General features: G+C 38.6%; 1 protein-coding gene across 1 annotated transcript in view; it reads left to right on the top strand.

Annotated features, from left to right (window-relative positions):
• The window catches only part of nrxn2a (neurexin 2a), a gene marked incomplete at its 5' end in the record, with an annotated part of 403,284 nt that overhangs the window by 172,913 nt on the left and 213,044 nt on the right, over positions 1-17,327 (top strand). The window contains one exon of the mRNA XM_079834263.1: positions 1,090-1,212. Coding sequence (XP_079690389.1) covers positions 1,090-1,212 — 123 coding nt within the window. The remainder of the gene's footprint in view (positions 1-1,089; positions 1,213-17,327) is intronic.

The following is a 17,327-nucleotide window of genomic DNA, read 5'->3' on the forward strand; positions in this document are numbered from 1 at the left end:
ATAGCATCTAATTTCAGTTGCACCAACAAGGATTAATCTTAAATCTAGATTACATCAAGGTTTATCTAATATTTTTTTGCACCAAACTTTAAATCTTGTTTAAAAATAAGCAGGTTATTGCTCTCGATCAAGCGGAATGAGCGGCGATCAAACGGATAAGGCGGCCCTGTCAAGAGCAGAGATAGTCACTCACTGTCACTCAATGTCATAAATTACGCTGCCACAATATACTCCATTAATTGATACTATAAATATATTTCCAGGCTTATGAAATCCGCACGCACTGCCGCAATGTTTTTATTGCCTGCTTGATCAGTAACGGTCTCTCTACGTAGCGCTTTATAAAGACAGCTGACATTTTACAAGTTTATTTACTTTATCGGCAAGAGCGAGATTCTGGTGGTCAATAAAGAATTAAATTGAATATTAGTATTGTTGCTGTCAATGGCGAATCCATCATGGCGGCGAAAATTAATCGTAAATTGAGGTTTTAATCGCAGGTTAAATTCTAATCCCTGATTTGTTAATCTGGGTTTAAAATTAAGTGGTGCAACACAACTTGATTTAAAATAAAGCCTAGATCAACAAATCCTAGATTAGCTCTAAACTGATCTTAATTTAATCCTTGTTGGTGCAACCCACTTTAGCTATACATTATTATAATAAATTATGGCCTGGTTTCACAAACAGGGCTTAGATTAAGCCAGGATTAGGCCTTACTTCAATTAGGTCAAGTAGTAAATATAATCAAGTAGCTTTTAAAAACATTTGTATCTTGAGACAAAACAATGGCACTGACATATTTTAAGATATGTCAGTGCAAGTTGCTTTTAGTTAAAACAGCTCAAACATGCGGTTTAGTCTAGGACTAGATTTAAACAAGGGTATAAATCTGTTTTTAATCCTTAAATCTGTTTTAATGGGTTTCTGTTGATAAATATGGGGACCAAGTTCACCAATGTTCCTGTTGTGTCAATCATGCTGATGTTAGTGAACAGATTCTGTGCTTGGACACCTGTGTCAGTCTAGAAATTGTGATAATATTTGTGATTGTAACCACCTCCTATTCCCATTTCCTGTTTGTTTCAGCCGGCCCTGGCACTACCTGCACGGAGGACTCCTGCTCCAATCAGGGTGTGTGTCTGCAGCAGTGGGAGGGGTTTAGCTGTGACTGCACCATGACGACATACGGCGGTCCCCTCTGCAGTGACCGTGAGTACCGTTTTGCTCTTTAGTAGGGATTAAACAGCTTTATTAAAGAGGCTTGTTTGGCCACATTAATAAGCCGTTCAAGGCTTCTCCTTTGTTAATCTCTGAGCTAAGTGTTTGAAGTACTAAACGATGGTGCGCCGCAATGCAGTCTTTTTAATGTGCAGATAAGGCAGAACACTCTAATTAGTGAGGGCCACAAGATAATGTTCATAAAGATCTAGTAATGGTTCAAGTGACCCCTGAACTGAAGGCAGGAAGATATGCAATTTCAGTTGCATCTAAAATGTTTAATTACGCCAAAGCTCGGAGATGGAACCGTGGGTTTTTAATGTCTGTGATGCTGTACGTGCAATAAAAAATCTGACTGTGCTGTGCCTGCAAACAGACACTGGCCTCGCTCACAAGGCAGATTGTGTTTGATTTAATAACATCCACATATTATTTGACAATAATGCTCTGGAGAACGGCCTAATGAGCTAAATAAAGATAAATAGGGTTTCGCTACTCTAAGTATTAAAAAAAAGAGCGAGAAAATAAATGTGTTGGGGTGTTTTAAACAGATTTAAATAAGATGTGTATTGTAGTTAAATACATTTGCAATGTTTCTATTATGTACTTTTAGAAATGATTGTTGTCTTTATAAAAATACATGGAACAATAAAATTACACAAATACCTGTCTTTTTGATTAGATTATGCATTTGTGCTTATCAGTTCACAAGTATAGAATTTGTGTTATATACATTGATTCATCTGTACATTAGACCCATTAAAGATGCAGTATGTAATATTGGCAGCTAGTGGTTGAAATGGGTACTGCAGTCCAAATTCAATATAATGGAGTGGGTTGTTTCTCCCGCCCCCTCCTCCTCAGACTCAATGGTGACGCGAGTTGCCAGATTCAGAACACGCAACAGGAACGCGCGCAATTGACAATGGAAAGCGACAAGCCTTACTCTCCAGCTAATGCATACATTTGCAATGTTTTTGGCTTTTTAGGTCAGTTTGAATGTGTGATCTCTGACCCATTTCGTTTGCTGGCTTCCATGGCTGCCATAAGCTGTTGTCCGCCAATTGGCAACCCGGGGTGTCGAAATACACACAAACCAAACAAAACATTCTGAGACGGAACGTACATTTCAAAGTAGAATAACTAGCTCTAGCATTGCTTTTCAGAGAAGTATTTGAACTTAGTATTAACTTTAGTATAGTCAAAAAATACACCTAACTCTCTCATATTTCTCTTCGGTGGGACACCATATTGGGAACATGGTCCTAAATTAACACTCACCAAATACCAATGGCAAGTAAATAATATTGTTACTTCATTATATTATATTATTTAGGTACAGTTTCTCAATTCAGCCGCCATTGACTGGTGTGGCAAGCTAATTTTGAAATAAAGCTAATCATTTAAAGGTTTCATTTCTCTTGCTGCTTGTTTTATATCACTCTGTCTTGTCAGCCAACGACCGAGATGCTACTGTAAGAAGAATCAGTGTAAATAAGGCATCAAATATTTACTTTGCTTATTTATCAGTACAAGAATTAAAAGTGACCAGTATACAAGCTGCATGTGTAAACATTTGCGGAATTTATTATGCATGAACTATAACTGCGTGGAGTTTGTCGATGCAGCAGATCTGTGAGTACGAAACAACTTCTGCACCGCTAACCCAATTAACACTTCAGACAATAATTCCACAGCACCGCATACCTACAACACCGTAAAACATCTCAATCTGCTTTATGAAAGTGATAATGATCTTGTATCGGCTTGATGTTTATTCAAGTAGAGGAGGCAAGTAGAGGAATAAAAAATGAAAAAGTATTATTAGCTGATAATGTCATAGAAACAAGACTGTTCTACAGTCATACACTAGCAGAGATAGATTAATAAACATGCTTAATCATATTTATATAAAAAAAAAACTATAAACATCTGACAGAAAAGAAAGAGGAGGCCAGTGTTCAGCAGTGAAGGGATTTTGGAGCACTTAAATGTTGGTTTAGTCGATTGATTTAGTCAATCAGCTAATACTCGATTCACCTACATGGTCATAAATCAATAAAAACTATTATTCTTTCTTGAAAAGTGGTTTAAACTGACAAAACACAAGGGATGTCCTGATTTAAACAGTCTACAAAATCATTCATGTTCTTCGTTTCTTGTCATCAGATTGGATAGCCGTAGATGAATTTTCATGGAAGTGTTGGTGCTTTTTGGTGCATTGACAGACAATTTGAATTAACTAAGCTTCTTTTATAGCTAAAGCAGCAGTAGCACACCTGTTCATCCTCGTCCGCATGAAAGACTATGGAGAAGGCTGCAGGTGTGACGAGAAAAAAAACAATCCTTCAAAAGTCATTTTCACGCAATCAACACAAAATCTGGTGGGCAGCCACAGAGAGCTGGAGCAGCTTCACTAATGCATGACTCATTCCCTTCCTCAAATAGTGTGACAAAGGCGGTCAGTCATCTTTTTACCCCGTTCCTTACAACACACACACACACACATAAAAAAAAAAAATTCTCAGAGGGAGGTTTTTCCAGATAGCAGACATATGGGGAGAATAATTTTGGTTGACCTCGGTAATTAGAGTAGATTATTTAGGAATATCATTAGCACAAATTACGCCTGCTGCCTGTGTGACATCTCGCACATTTTCAACGACTTCCAAGCGCTTTTATTCGCACGCTTACTTTTAGTAACAAGAAATGTGAGAGCCGCAGACAGTCACCCGATCCTTCCCAGACTGTTTCTACATACGCATCGAATGTCACACAAGTCCCACCGGAATATCCTGGGTTGTATTGCATATGCCCTGTGTTGTAGAACAGCATATTCAAGTGGATGGATCTATGTTTCATACTTTGATTTCCTGTGAACGGTCACATCCATCACCCGAGGTCTAATTAAATGGCTTGTAATGTGTTACCCGTCCTGAGCCCTGTCCAAGGACACAGCAGGCCGGTCCCCGTGAGTCTTAAGGGATTGCTCTTTCCTACTTCCTTTGTTCATTCAGGATTCACTCCATCCCTCTGTACCTTACATCAGACCCTCCAGCAGTGGCCATTAAATTAAATAGATGCTGCACTTTCATGTCTGCTGTTTTGCCTCGCAGCCTTGGACTCTACTCTCACCTTTTTCTGCAAGCATCTGCTCAGCCAACCTTAGATTTTACATAGACTTTTCTGTCGTGCCCTGCACATAAAATGGGCCATATTTCCTTACAGGGGTAATTGTTTTTGTTGGGCAAAACTTTAAACAAAGATCTTTCTTGTTAAAGGTGCACTAAGTATTTGTTCTACTTTTACACTTAAAGGAAACTAGTGACTTGTTGAAAAGTTGTTTAGCAGTTATTTAAAAAAAAAAAACTTAGATCAGTAAGTTCATTCAATGGTTTTGACATGCCGTCAATATTAGTTTACTTGTGATTGATTACTCACTGCACTACTTTTATTTATTTATTGGTATTTTGTCTGTGTACTGTATTGTGTTACGTTGAAGCAGAAAAATTAACGGTTCTTGGTGTCACCTTACAAATGAATCCTTCGTGGTGACATTTTCTGAAAGCCAATAGGCTACCAGGGTCAATTGATCCATATAACCCTCATATTCCTGACGGAAGGTTCCTTGTATGTAATGTAGGTTTTTACCAATTGGACGTGCTCCAGTAGGGAACAGGATATGGAATTGACATATATGGGTCACCAAAAACGAGACCTGACCTGGGAAGTAAAATCCAATAAGCTTGTCAGCAGTGTTTCAAGCAGATGATTGACATGAACTATTTCTCTTGTTTAATATTGAATATGGTTTCATGAATGATGAACGTCTTTCTGACCTGTGCTTTGTGAGTTCATGCCGTGTAAGTATTTTGAACTGCTTATACCTGTGGATATGCAGTATGTTGAGCTGATGTGGAAGGAGGATGTCTTTAACCGGCGAGCTGATCTAGTTCTGCATTGACATCTGGAAACAAAGCCGTCTCACTAGCTTGGAAGATCGCTTTTCCAAGAAGCCTCTCTAAGCAGGAAAGTGAATGAAAACGCACAAAAAATAATAGTAACAATAAAATAGTTAAAGTATGTGACATGTCTGGGTGATCTGGTTCATTAGATCATCCATCTTGCTCTCTAGATCAACAGTATTCAGTATTGCCAACACATGTACTCTGTGTATTTACTGTAGGCCTTTACCATAGTCGCTATCAATGTGCGGGGTATTGAAATCCCTTTTAAATGCGTGCTCGCTTTTTCACTTTTTGCTTTCGAATTCGCAATCACGCATGCACTCTGTGTATAGGGAGCAGCGGCACTGACCGCACATTTTACATTTGACTCCTGCTGCACTGTGCTGTGATTCTGCTGCTCATGTTGTATATAGAGCAGAGCAGAAGCTCAGTTTATGTTTCTAAAAATAAAAAAAAATGACAGTGGGGCAGTGATGTGGTGGCCAAGTAATGTAGTTGCTGTACGGCTGAAGGCCGTGTAACACTGGTAACACCAACTACAACAGCAAGCTTAAACGGACTGTTTCACCCAAAAATGAAAATGACCCCATGATTTACTCACCATCAAGCCATCCAAGGTGTATATGACATTCTTCTTTCAGACGGATACAATCAGAGTTATATTAAAAAATGTCCTGGCTAATCCAAGCATTTGAATTACAGTAAATGGCAGGCCAAAATTTGATGCCCAAAAAAATGTATCTATTATAAAAGTAAGTAATTACAAGGCGAATCGATGGGGTTGTGGTCTGCTGGAAGCTAGATTAGGGTTGGGCGATGTCTCCTAAATTGGCAGTTGACGATGTTTACAGTAAAACATCGTGATGGACGATGATATTGTCATTTTTTTTTATTAATACAAAAATATAATTTACTATATCTGTATTTTACCATCTCTTTACATAAATACTATTTTCTACTTAAAACTATATAATGTGGAAGATAAAATTCGCTCTTCAGAACTTTTACAACAAGTGTTGCTTTGCAAGATCATGAGAAAACATGAAGACGAAGATATTTGAGAAGGTGTCTATCCAGCTCGTGTTTCATCTCGCGCAGAGCGGAGGGGACGCATCATTGAGGGGAAATGATTTTTTTTTTTTTTTTTATAATATTTAATTTTCTTATATTCTTTAGGTTACCATTATTTACTGATAATTGTTTAAATATTTAACAGGCTGTGGTGTGTTGTTTCACTGACGGAAGCGCTGAAAGAAACACGCATGCTTGAATGGATGTTTGAGCCTCGTTTATTATTTCAAAATGTAGGCTATATCTGGCATAGACTACAGTATTTAAAATAGAATATATGCATTAGTTATATTCTCAATTAAATTTTCAGGGCAATCCCTGCAAAGTTTTTAACTATAGAAAAAGATTTAGTGTGCTTCGCACTCACAACAAGACTCGCAATGGGGGGCGTGGCATGACGATGGTGGCAATCCATCAGCACAACCCTAAGCTAGATATCTTACATTTTAAAGTTTTAAATATGGATATTTTTCTTACAAAAACCCATCGATTAACTCCCCGAAGCCATATGGATTACTTTTATAATGGATGGATGCACTTTTTTGGGCTTCAAATTTTGGGCTGCCATTTACTGCCATTATAATGCTTGGATTAGCCATGCATTTTTTTTAATATAACTCTGATTGTATTCATCTGAAAGAAGAATGTCATATACACCTAGGATGGCTTGAGGGGGAGTAAATAATGGGGTCATTTTCATTTTTGGGTGAACTGTCCCTTTAAGCTTGCTGTTGTAGTTGGTGTTACCAGTGTTACACGGTATTCCGAACATGCACAACCTCGAGGCGATTCTGCCCGAGCAAGTACACCTGTATCGGCATCTTACCGGCACAGTTTGCACATCTAAATTTATTGCTTACAATTACAAGACAAGCCTACAATAGCAGAAAAGCTTTGTTTGTGTTTGTGTCCATGGTTAATAAAACATGTTCATGATACTAAATGAAATTGTTTAATGAAATTAGAAATGATTTAAGAGGTTGTTGTTTAATTTAGTTTTATACACATTCTCATATCCATATATTTTGTTCTAATGTAACAAGTAATAATCTCAAGGTTTACTAGGTTTTACACGATTCTTTGGTTCTTCTGTAGTGTGGGTTTGGTGGTGTATAGAAATTGAAACAAACATACCGGTAGTCATGTTTGTACCTTATTTCTCACCGCTGCTTTCTGATAGTTGAGAGGACAAATACTCAGAGTCGCCCCCTGTCGTTTCAAAGAATAGTACAACGGGGAGCGCATCAAGTATTAACGCCTCATCTATTTGGGGAGGAGCGCACGCAGTCAGCAGTGGTTGGTGGTGCAGAACAGGTAAAAGTAACAAGGCTTTAGTCTACATTATCTCCTGCCCCTATTTTCTCTCTGTGCAGCCCATTCTTCCACTGATGTCCAGACTTTAATAGCCACTTGCCTGCGGTACTGGCAACCACTCCCTCAATGTGACATCGTGGCAGGCCCCAAGGTGCTGGCTGCCGGTCCGACTCCTGATCGCTTCATTAGAGAGCAAACAAAGCGTGAATGTCTTGTAATTGTATAGCAGGTCCTGCCAGGCCTAAAAAAAGCAGAGACACCATATAATAAGATATTTAGAGGAGATTGAAAGGTCACCCCCTGTCCAGAAGGAGGAAGGGATGGAGTAATTGGAGGGGAGAAGGACGGTGTTCTGCGGTGAAATGTCAACACGAAAGAAGCTGAGGAGGATTCGTAATCAGCAGCCTCCGTCTCACGCTCTTCCACACTTAAGACAACCAGACTGAGACGTCACCCTGTTCTAGCTGCCGCTTTGGAGGATGTCTCTCAGTCGGTGACATGGGAGAGTAGAAGCTGACAGAATTAGGACAAATTTAAGGCGGGTTTCCAGCAGTTCATTGCGACTCATTCTCCTGCTTTTAGTTTGCTGGCATTGATTGAGATGCACTCACTGCAGGAAGGATGGAATCGAACCTGCATGTTCAGTTCATCCTGGTAGGATGTTTGCACACGTTTCAAACTTGGCCATCTTAAAGTACTTTTCCATCATCAGTTTGTGCAGTTCTGAACACAGTGAGCATTTAGACTTGAGAATGGTTTGGCATGATACAATTTCATCGATATTCAATAGATATTATGTCAATGTACTTGGCATGTCTGGGAACTTTTACCTTTCTGTATAATACGATCATCCTCCATATCTCCAATGTTTACTACAGTATCACGCCATCACCAACTATTGTGTCCTTGAGGTAACGTCCAGTCTGGACCACAGTTGTGCCAACTGACACTGAGCGCTGTAGTTTCGCAACAAGAACAATATTGGCCCCATTGTTGAAAAGAGACTTTAGTAACTAACCACATACAATTTAACCAGGTGTTAAATGCGCTGAAATTTCCTAATTGCTATTCTTTTTTGGGGCAAAGACACATCATTTCTCGGCAGTTTAGGATTATGTATTGTGCAGCTAATGTTGTGCTAATTACTGCCTGTGCAAATCATTTCCTTTACAAGAGATGTTGTGTACAATTTCTGTTGATCTTGGCAGCAGTAACTCATCAACTGATGGAAAAGTGAAACAACTCACTGCATATTCACACAGCCTATGTAGACAATTGCAGTTTTGGCATTTTAAAGGGCTGATTCAAGTGTCTGGATCACAGTGGTGGAGTGATTCTGCACAAGCCCAGTAAAGTTTGCCCGATCGCAGCTACCTTATTTGTGTAATTCCTTAAATGAAATGGGCGTACACAGCGTGTGCAAATAAACGGTATCAGAATTCAGGGAACGCTTATTCATAGTGATTTCTCAAAGGTTTTTTTGTTGTTAGTTTTGATCTGATACCATTTTACTTATTAGGAATCTAGAAAAGTTGTACATTTTGTGTGTGTGTGTGTGTGTGCAGTAGCGCCTAAAAAAATACAGGATGGCTTCAGGTGATATTTTATATTTTCAAAGTGACATGCGCAGTCACAATAAACAGGGTTTTTTTTTTGCTAAGGATTCTTTGTGTGTGTGTGTAGATGTGCGTATATTGAAAGACTGCTGAAGATCAGTCTGGGTCTGTCATGCTGCTCATTAAAGGCGAAAAAAAAAAACTGCCAGCAAACAAGAGCAATGATTACCCGGTTTGCAAAGGCAAGAAGCAAACTCAGTGACAATCAAATGAATAATATTTATATACAGAGCACTATAAGTCCAACTGTTTCCATTTTATTTATTTATTTCTTCGCAGCTCGTGCCAGGAGGCGAGTAATTACACTGAGCATCTGAAAACATCCAAAAGCCCCATAGTGAGCTGCCTTTCAGAACGCCTGATTTTCTGAAGGAGGATTGGCTTGTGTACAACATTAGATCTGTGGAAGAGAGTTCAGAGGTAGTATTGGAGCACTTATGTAGGCTGAAAAATTTATTATGTTTCTAATGCAAATACCAATGTCTATATAGATCTCGTCCGTCTGTCCGTGTAACAGATTGTGAAACAGTCAAAACAGGAAATACATTTTTCTATTTTTCATCAAACACTGTTTGTTTTGGCTTGCTGTGAAACCCTGTTCTCAAGGTTCATGTGTAAATTGCTTTATTTAACACAAGCACTCCCTCCTCGCCAATTATCAGATATGGCGTCTGCATTTGCCATGGCCTTTAGTGACCTTTGGGCGACCTGTTATGGGGGTTAGTTGTCTGATGTAGAGAGACGATTTCTCCCTCATTAAATCACACAGACCAGAATGTTCTGGAGGCACAACACCGCATCTGGGAATTTAGACTGTTGCATGTTCAAATATGTTGCTTCTCTGTGCAAAATGTGAGAACTGGGGTGTGGTGGATGGTTGCCAGGGCGTTGCTATACAGTTGAGTGCATTTATCACATTGCTATGCAGGTCTGGCTGTTTTCTTACTGGCCCAAGTCAACTGAGCCAGTTACCAAGTCTCTATAGAGCTTTTCACACTGCACTTAACCCTGGGTTATGTCTTTTTCGACCCTGGGCTAAAGTCGCTTTTAACCTTCAAAGCAATTTTTTACACTTGTAATTTTAAAAATGGTTTGCACCACTCCTAACCCTGGGTTTTAAAACTCAGCTCCAGAGAAACTGTTTACTGCATTAAATATTCATATGCTTTGTACAGAGACTTTCATGCGCTGTGTTTGGTGTCAGCAGCCTGAGAGAAAAATGAAAATGTTGGTGGCAGGAAAACACTTTAACTGTTAGGTCTCTCCTTCAATGTAAGTCTGTGGGATTTTTTTGCATGTTGCATCATCCTCCATGTGAAAATTGCAAGTCTGATAACTGTAGAAATGCTCTCCTCAACTAACATCCACTGATAGATGCTGTAACTATAACGTCTGAATCCAAAAGGCATCCCTCCATTGACGGCTATTCAAAAATGTTTGCATATAGTGACAAAATTTTGAAAGCAACATATAAATATTTCATTACATTACAGGAAATGTTTTTCAGAGGGCTTGTAAATGCTTTTAAATGGACTGTTTCTATGTTGCCATTAGTTGAGCAGCTGTCATTGAGATGAATGAGAATATTAAGGGATATCCTTTTCCAGGTGTTATAAACCTTCTATATGACCATTCAATGCTGGAAATGCCACACAGAGCCAACAGAAAAGTGTGCCATAGTATCGATCGTAGTTGTCTTTAGTTTTGAATAGTCCGCTGATGCGCAGGTCACCACAGTGAGGAGAAGAGGTGATGAACAGGCATTGGATGTAAAAACTGGCTTTCACACACTTTTTTTATGTGGTCTTCTGCCCTTTTTGCAGTTTTTCTCACCCTTGCGCTCCCATGTTTTTACTCTTTTTTGCTGTCTCTTCTTTCAGCAACTCTCTTATTCAGCCCATAGCCATATTTGTTCAGCGCTGGCACACCAGATAAATCAACTTCCACAGGCAAAACACACTATGAGTATGTGCTAGATTTTTTTTTTTCTAGATGTGCCCTCCCCTGCTGCTCAGTTTGGAGGTGTTAGAGCACCATACTTGGTTCACTCGTAGAATCACATGCACAATTTCTCACGAATTCACAGTAAGGACTTTTCATTCGCCCTCATGATTGAAACTTGTTAGCGGTAACCGTCTCTTTCCAAGGGAGTGAATTCCCCACTCTCTCTTTTTTCCCCACTCTCTTGCTCTCTTTATTCTGATATGCACACTAATGTGGTCATTTTTTTATATTCTGTCCCTTGGCTTAGAGTCTGTACTTTCTCATTAGCAATCCACCAGCTGTGTGTGTGTGTATTTTGATTTATTGATCTGGCTCAATCAAGAGAAGACAAATTCATTAAAACACATTTTGTAGGTCACTGCAAATTTAATTATTTTTGCTCGTGTTCAGAATTGCACTAGAACATTTAATAGACTTAGACTTTTGCGTCCATACATTGTGCTGCTAGGCCTCAAAAATAACTTGTATCTTTTCATTAAGTGTCCATTTTTACCAATATCACATGCAAATAATCCTTTTCCAATTTAGTTATTGTCAATTTTATGTTAATTTATCACAATTATGTACAATTTAGCATGTTTACTTTTCACACTGCTCCTGGTCGCCCCTGAAAACTGACAATATATTATTCAAATATTTCAATATATATTATTATCATTACAATTTAATGTAACTGTATGTAAATTTACCAGGATTTCTGCATAAATCAGTCATTTTGATCTGACCTTCAGCTAATTTATGATAATAGACACAGTCTGCTTAAACAAATAACATACAAGCAGGGCTTGACATGAACTTTTTTTGCTCACCAGCCACTGTGGCTAGAGGTTTTCCAAGGTTACTAGCCACTCAGCATTTTCACTGGCCAAAATGTTGTTGTTGGGAAATTTGTTGTTGGCTATATGTAAATGACCACTGTACCAGTGGTGGCGTTCCACAAAAACCATATGTCCTTCTGGCCATACAACAACGACATTCCCAAATAATCACATAATATCTAAATAAAATGTGGACAAAAATCCACTAAAAGAACTTAACAACAGACTTAACAACAATACAAAATCAATGCAAATACTGAAACAGCCCCAAGCCTTCACTGTGTCCTAACCACGTGAGAAAAATTATCTTTTCCATGTTAAGAGTTTTTTGTACTAACCAGCTGCAACGGCGATTCACGACGATTCTATTTTATAAACAGTTTTTATTGCCATAAATGCCACCCTTGCACTGTGCACACCCAAGTCTACATGAAATGCATAACATGACAGGTCATCAAATAGGCCTATTTAGCTCTGATAAGGTTGTGTGTGTGTAAAGCTCCTTAATCTAGACCAGTGTTTCCCAACCATGATCCTGGAGGCACACCAACACTGCACATGTTGCATGTCTCCTTTATCTGCCACGCCCATTTCAGGTCTTTGAGTCTCCACTAATAAGATAATCATTTGAATCAGGTGTGTTTGGATTAGGGACACATGCAAAATAATTTTTATATTTATTTATTTTTCTGTGGGTGGACATACAGTAGTTTAACCTAATTTATGTCCTATACAATGGCTATTTCAACAGCTGTGAATGATGAATGCGGAATCAAAATGAATTCAATTCATTTATTTTGAAAAACACAAAATGAATGCACTCAAATTATTAATAAAAACATAGGATGTACGGTGAAACATGAATGAAAGCTTTTAAGACGTGCTCAGCATCATTACTAGTACTACATAGATATTTCAGATGATTAAGGAAAGATACCATAATCACAAAGGTATAAATATTAACAAAAGTAATGCAAGTAGATTTGAAGCAGTTGTTGAACTTTTTTTTTTATAGCTAACTAACTAGAAACAGAGAAATGTCGACACGTCCTCTCCAGCAGCTTGAATGTTCCCCGTTGAAATGGCAACTCTCAACGGACACCAGGACTTATACAGTTTTATAAAAGCTATTTATTATTTGTCGTAAAGGTTAAGAATCACCTCAGAAAAATTAATTCTTCTGTCAGGCGCAGTTGAAGCCTAGGACAAACGCTGTCAAGATGAGATGGTGTAGCCAGGCTATGTCTGTGTCATTATTCCAACATCATGTTCATAACATGTTACGAAATAAAAAGTTTAATACCTCAGAAAAATGAACTTTCCTCTCTTGTCAGCATTAGCCTGGTGTGAGCGCGGCACACACTCTACAGTTGTGGAGGCGCGCGCTGTATATCACGTCACGTCACGTACACGTCACGTATGTACACTCACAGTAATTGGATCAGATCGTTTACATGGTGGATTTTTTCGTTTGATCGGTTCATGAAATGGTTTATCCCACCCCTCTCAAACCGATTACAATTTCATTCGGTTTGGCCATTTTTATTCCGATTGAGGTGTTTATATGGAGCATTTTCATTCGGATTGGACTTTTAAACCGATTACAGTGCTCCATGTAAACGCACCTAATGATCTAGACCGAGAAACACTAACAGTTGCTTGTCTAAAAAAATATATTTTTTGGTGAATAATTTATTCTCAAGCTTTATTCTCATCAGTGTTCTATCAGCTACGACATACAGTATTTAAATCTAGCATATTTTGTGCATGAGCCCATACAGTGGCCTAGTGAAATACATATCCATATTTTCATGTGATTTGACAGTTTCTTTTATTAAATACCAGCAATCTAAAAGGTGTGCATCATACCTTACACCTAGATGAACACATTGGTTTTATGACTGTAAGTCATCCTCTTCAAATGCTATTGAAGTTAGAAACGTGTATGTTAGAAACAATGTCGTATGTAAATTTACGAATATCGCACGTTCAACGTCAAGCCAGCTTCATGCCGGTCACATCAGATGTGCTATGGTTCTGAGCTATTTTCGCTGCTGAAATAAAACAAAAACAGTCAATCCTTTTATGATGAATGAATCTCCTACGTACATGCACATACATCTCTGCTTTGTTTATGATGAGAGTGCAGATTTCAGTGAGAGCGTGCTCTGAACAAAACTCTGATTTCAAAAGGATTGCATGTGATTGGTTATAATGCACAATGCAATTATAACAGATGCCTTTTAAGAAGACTACAATAAAATTGTGTTAATGTCAAGCCCTGCCCTGCATACAAGCAATATATTTATATATTTTATGTCTATACTGAACATGCTGTGTATTGTAAACAGTGCAATGTTGGGGGAAAAAAATATGAAAAACTATTGGACTCTGAGACTTTTAACTGAAAGGGTTTGTTGCAACTGACTGCTGACCTCAACCCAATTGAGATGCTATGGCATGAGCTCAGAGAGTGATTCGCACCATACACCCTAAAAATACTGCAGAACTGGAGCTGTACTGTTAAGAGTAACACTGCAAAATTCCTCAGATTTACAGGTAAATTGCCTGTAAATTACCATTAAGAGATCATGTGTTCAGGCAATTTACCTGAATGATAAGTTTTTAGCATTACCAGTAAATTACCGGTATAATAAATTACCGGTATAATGCTGTATGTGATCAAAGAACAGGATTACCAGTATGAGCATGTACGAGGTCAGAATGCGATGATGTAAGAAGTTTGCTTTGGGCAAATCATAAAGCTCTGCCTGAGCTGTTTACAGTAAGCTCTGCTGCTTTTAATTGTTTTTCTATGTCAATGTGTTAGAAGGACGTCTGACCTTTTAGCCGTGTCTTGCGCTCAAGACCCTGCCTTTTCCATTCATCAGCACTGTGGCATACTATAGTAACTGTAATACTATTAATAACTATTATGCGTCATGTTTTTATGACAGTGATGTTTTTTTGGTCTGACAGTGTAGATATGGCATGATATAGACAGCTTCTTTGATTGTAATTGCGAGCGAAAGTTATTTTGCATTGCAGTGCGCAGCTGGCTTGTCAAAACACATTTAACTGACACATAAACATGGACAGAGCGGTCCACGTTTAGAAATATGCGAGAATGCGCTTCCTGTACACACCGCTCACAGCACACGTGTGTAAGCGAGAGAAATGCGCTGTTTGTGATATTACAGGCTGAAAGAAATATTTCAAATGATTATTATTATTTCCCGCAGAGCTTACTGTAAAATTATGCACAATACGAGCTGAAATTCAGTCCCTGAAAATATCGATACTTGCTGTCCTTGTATTGATACGATATCCCCATACAAAATATTGTGATACTATGGTGTATCGTTTTTTTTTTCTTTTCTCTCCACCCCTAGTGAATGGTATCTTACCGGTAAATAGACTGGATTACTGTGTAAAAAGGGCTAATGTTGAAAAACATTGTTGTGCGGTTTAATATTTTTGTGGCCATTATAAATGTTTTTCAGGATTCTATGTTTAAATGGAAAGTTCAAAAGAATGTTTTAATTGAAAATATTTTATAACATTATAAATATCTTTACATTCTTGCTAATTTTGCTCACCTCAATGTTTAACCTTGTATTTACTTTACAAACCTTCCCATATTTCATTTTTAATGGATTTTGATTGCTTTTTTTTTTTTTGAAGTCCTGTCTTTGATGTCACCTTTAACCGTGACATTCGCCAGTCAGCCTCCAATGTCATCTGGCGAGCAGCAGTTCTAGAATGTGCTGCTCTGTTGGCTGCGCATCATTTCCTCCCACAAAAACATGATAATGAGGCACACGCGTGCCCGCTCTCGCATACACCTAACGACCCACTCCCTGTGCGAGTCACATTGACTACAGTGCTGCTGATGGCACGAAGTCAAACCTTTGGCAATGCGATAAAGCCTCCAAAACGGCACGTCAGCACAGCAGCGGATGCGTAGCGTCTGATGTTTGCCAAAGGGCTTTTATTGTGAGCACATGTTTACACCCCAAGAGCAAGAGGATTGTTCAGATTTCATGGAAATCTTTACACTTTCTTGCCCTTGCCCAGTTTTTAGAAGAAAAAAAAAATGTTTCAGTGAAATACCAAAGAAATGTTCCTGGAATGACATGAGGGTGAGTACATTACAGTTTCAATTTTTAGCTGAAGTATAGTCTTAGTCATAATGGTCCCGATCCCTCTTTCCCACAAACACTCAAGAAAAATTCAAGACCCCTAATTCAGTTCTCTTCCCCCGTGTACGAATTTTCCCGCTGGCTGTGTGAGCGAAAAAAGAGACCGCTCGCACGCGCCTCTCACCCGCAGAAGTTAATTTGCTGTAAAGCAGGTGCTTTATTGGTGTGAAAAAAACACAGACTGTGTGCAGACACTAGAAAAAGCTATAAAACTCGTTCTCTGGCTTTCGTTCATTCTTATCTCCACCCTCTGAAGTAGAGGCGAGCATAAACACGTCATTCGTTCTCTTTATATTAAATGTCACTATCATTAATAGCTATTGAAGGCTTCACACCCCCTCCCCCCTCCTTCAGGTCCCACCTCACCCCTCATGTAAAGGGTAAAGTGTTCACCAAATATTGAGATAAATATACTTCCTGTGTGGCCTTGTATACTTTTCTGCTATTGCAAATACAACTAATAAACTTCTTCTGCCACTAAACTTCCCCTTGCCATCGTGTTCCTTTGTTCATTTTCCTGCCACTCCTGTGTTCCCATGGTTATCCTCTTTAGTTAATTTGTCCCAGCTGTCTCTTGTTAATGTCATTCACCTGTGTCTAGTCAATCACCTTGTTAGCCCAGTGTATTTAGTCTTCAGTTCTCCCTCAGTGTTTGTTGGTCAACGTTCTCGTATATTTGAGTGTTTTGAGTTTATTGTTAATTAAAGTTCCTGTTCCAAGTTCTCCTTCGCCTTTGTGAATCTTGACTAACACTAAGTTTCTAACAGGTAGCTGTTTGTGAGAAATTTAAAGGGCTAGTACTACATAAAAAAAAAAAATGGTGCTATATCTAAAAGTGGTTATTGGCTCATAATTAAAAGGGGACCACTTTATCTTTATAAGGCTCTACAGCACCTTTGTCAAATGGTGCTATGTTGAACCCATAAGGTTTTTAAACCCTTTTATTTCTTCAACAAAAATGAGGATAAACAGCACTAACAATGGTTCTTTGGCTCGTAAAAAGAACCTTTAAAGGTGCTTAACAGGTTCTTTGTACTGCAGTGGTGCTATATAGCACCTTAACCACCCCAAAGAACCACTGAAGAACCACACTGGGCTTAACAGGTTCTGTAT

Source organism: Gobio gobio, assembly GCF_949357685.1.
Source record: "Gobio gobio genome assembly, chromosome: 14".
NCBI classification, from domain to species: domain Eukaryota; kingdom Metazoa; phylum Chordata; class Actinopteri; order Cypriniformes; family Gobionidae; genus Gobio; species Gobio gobio.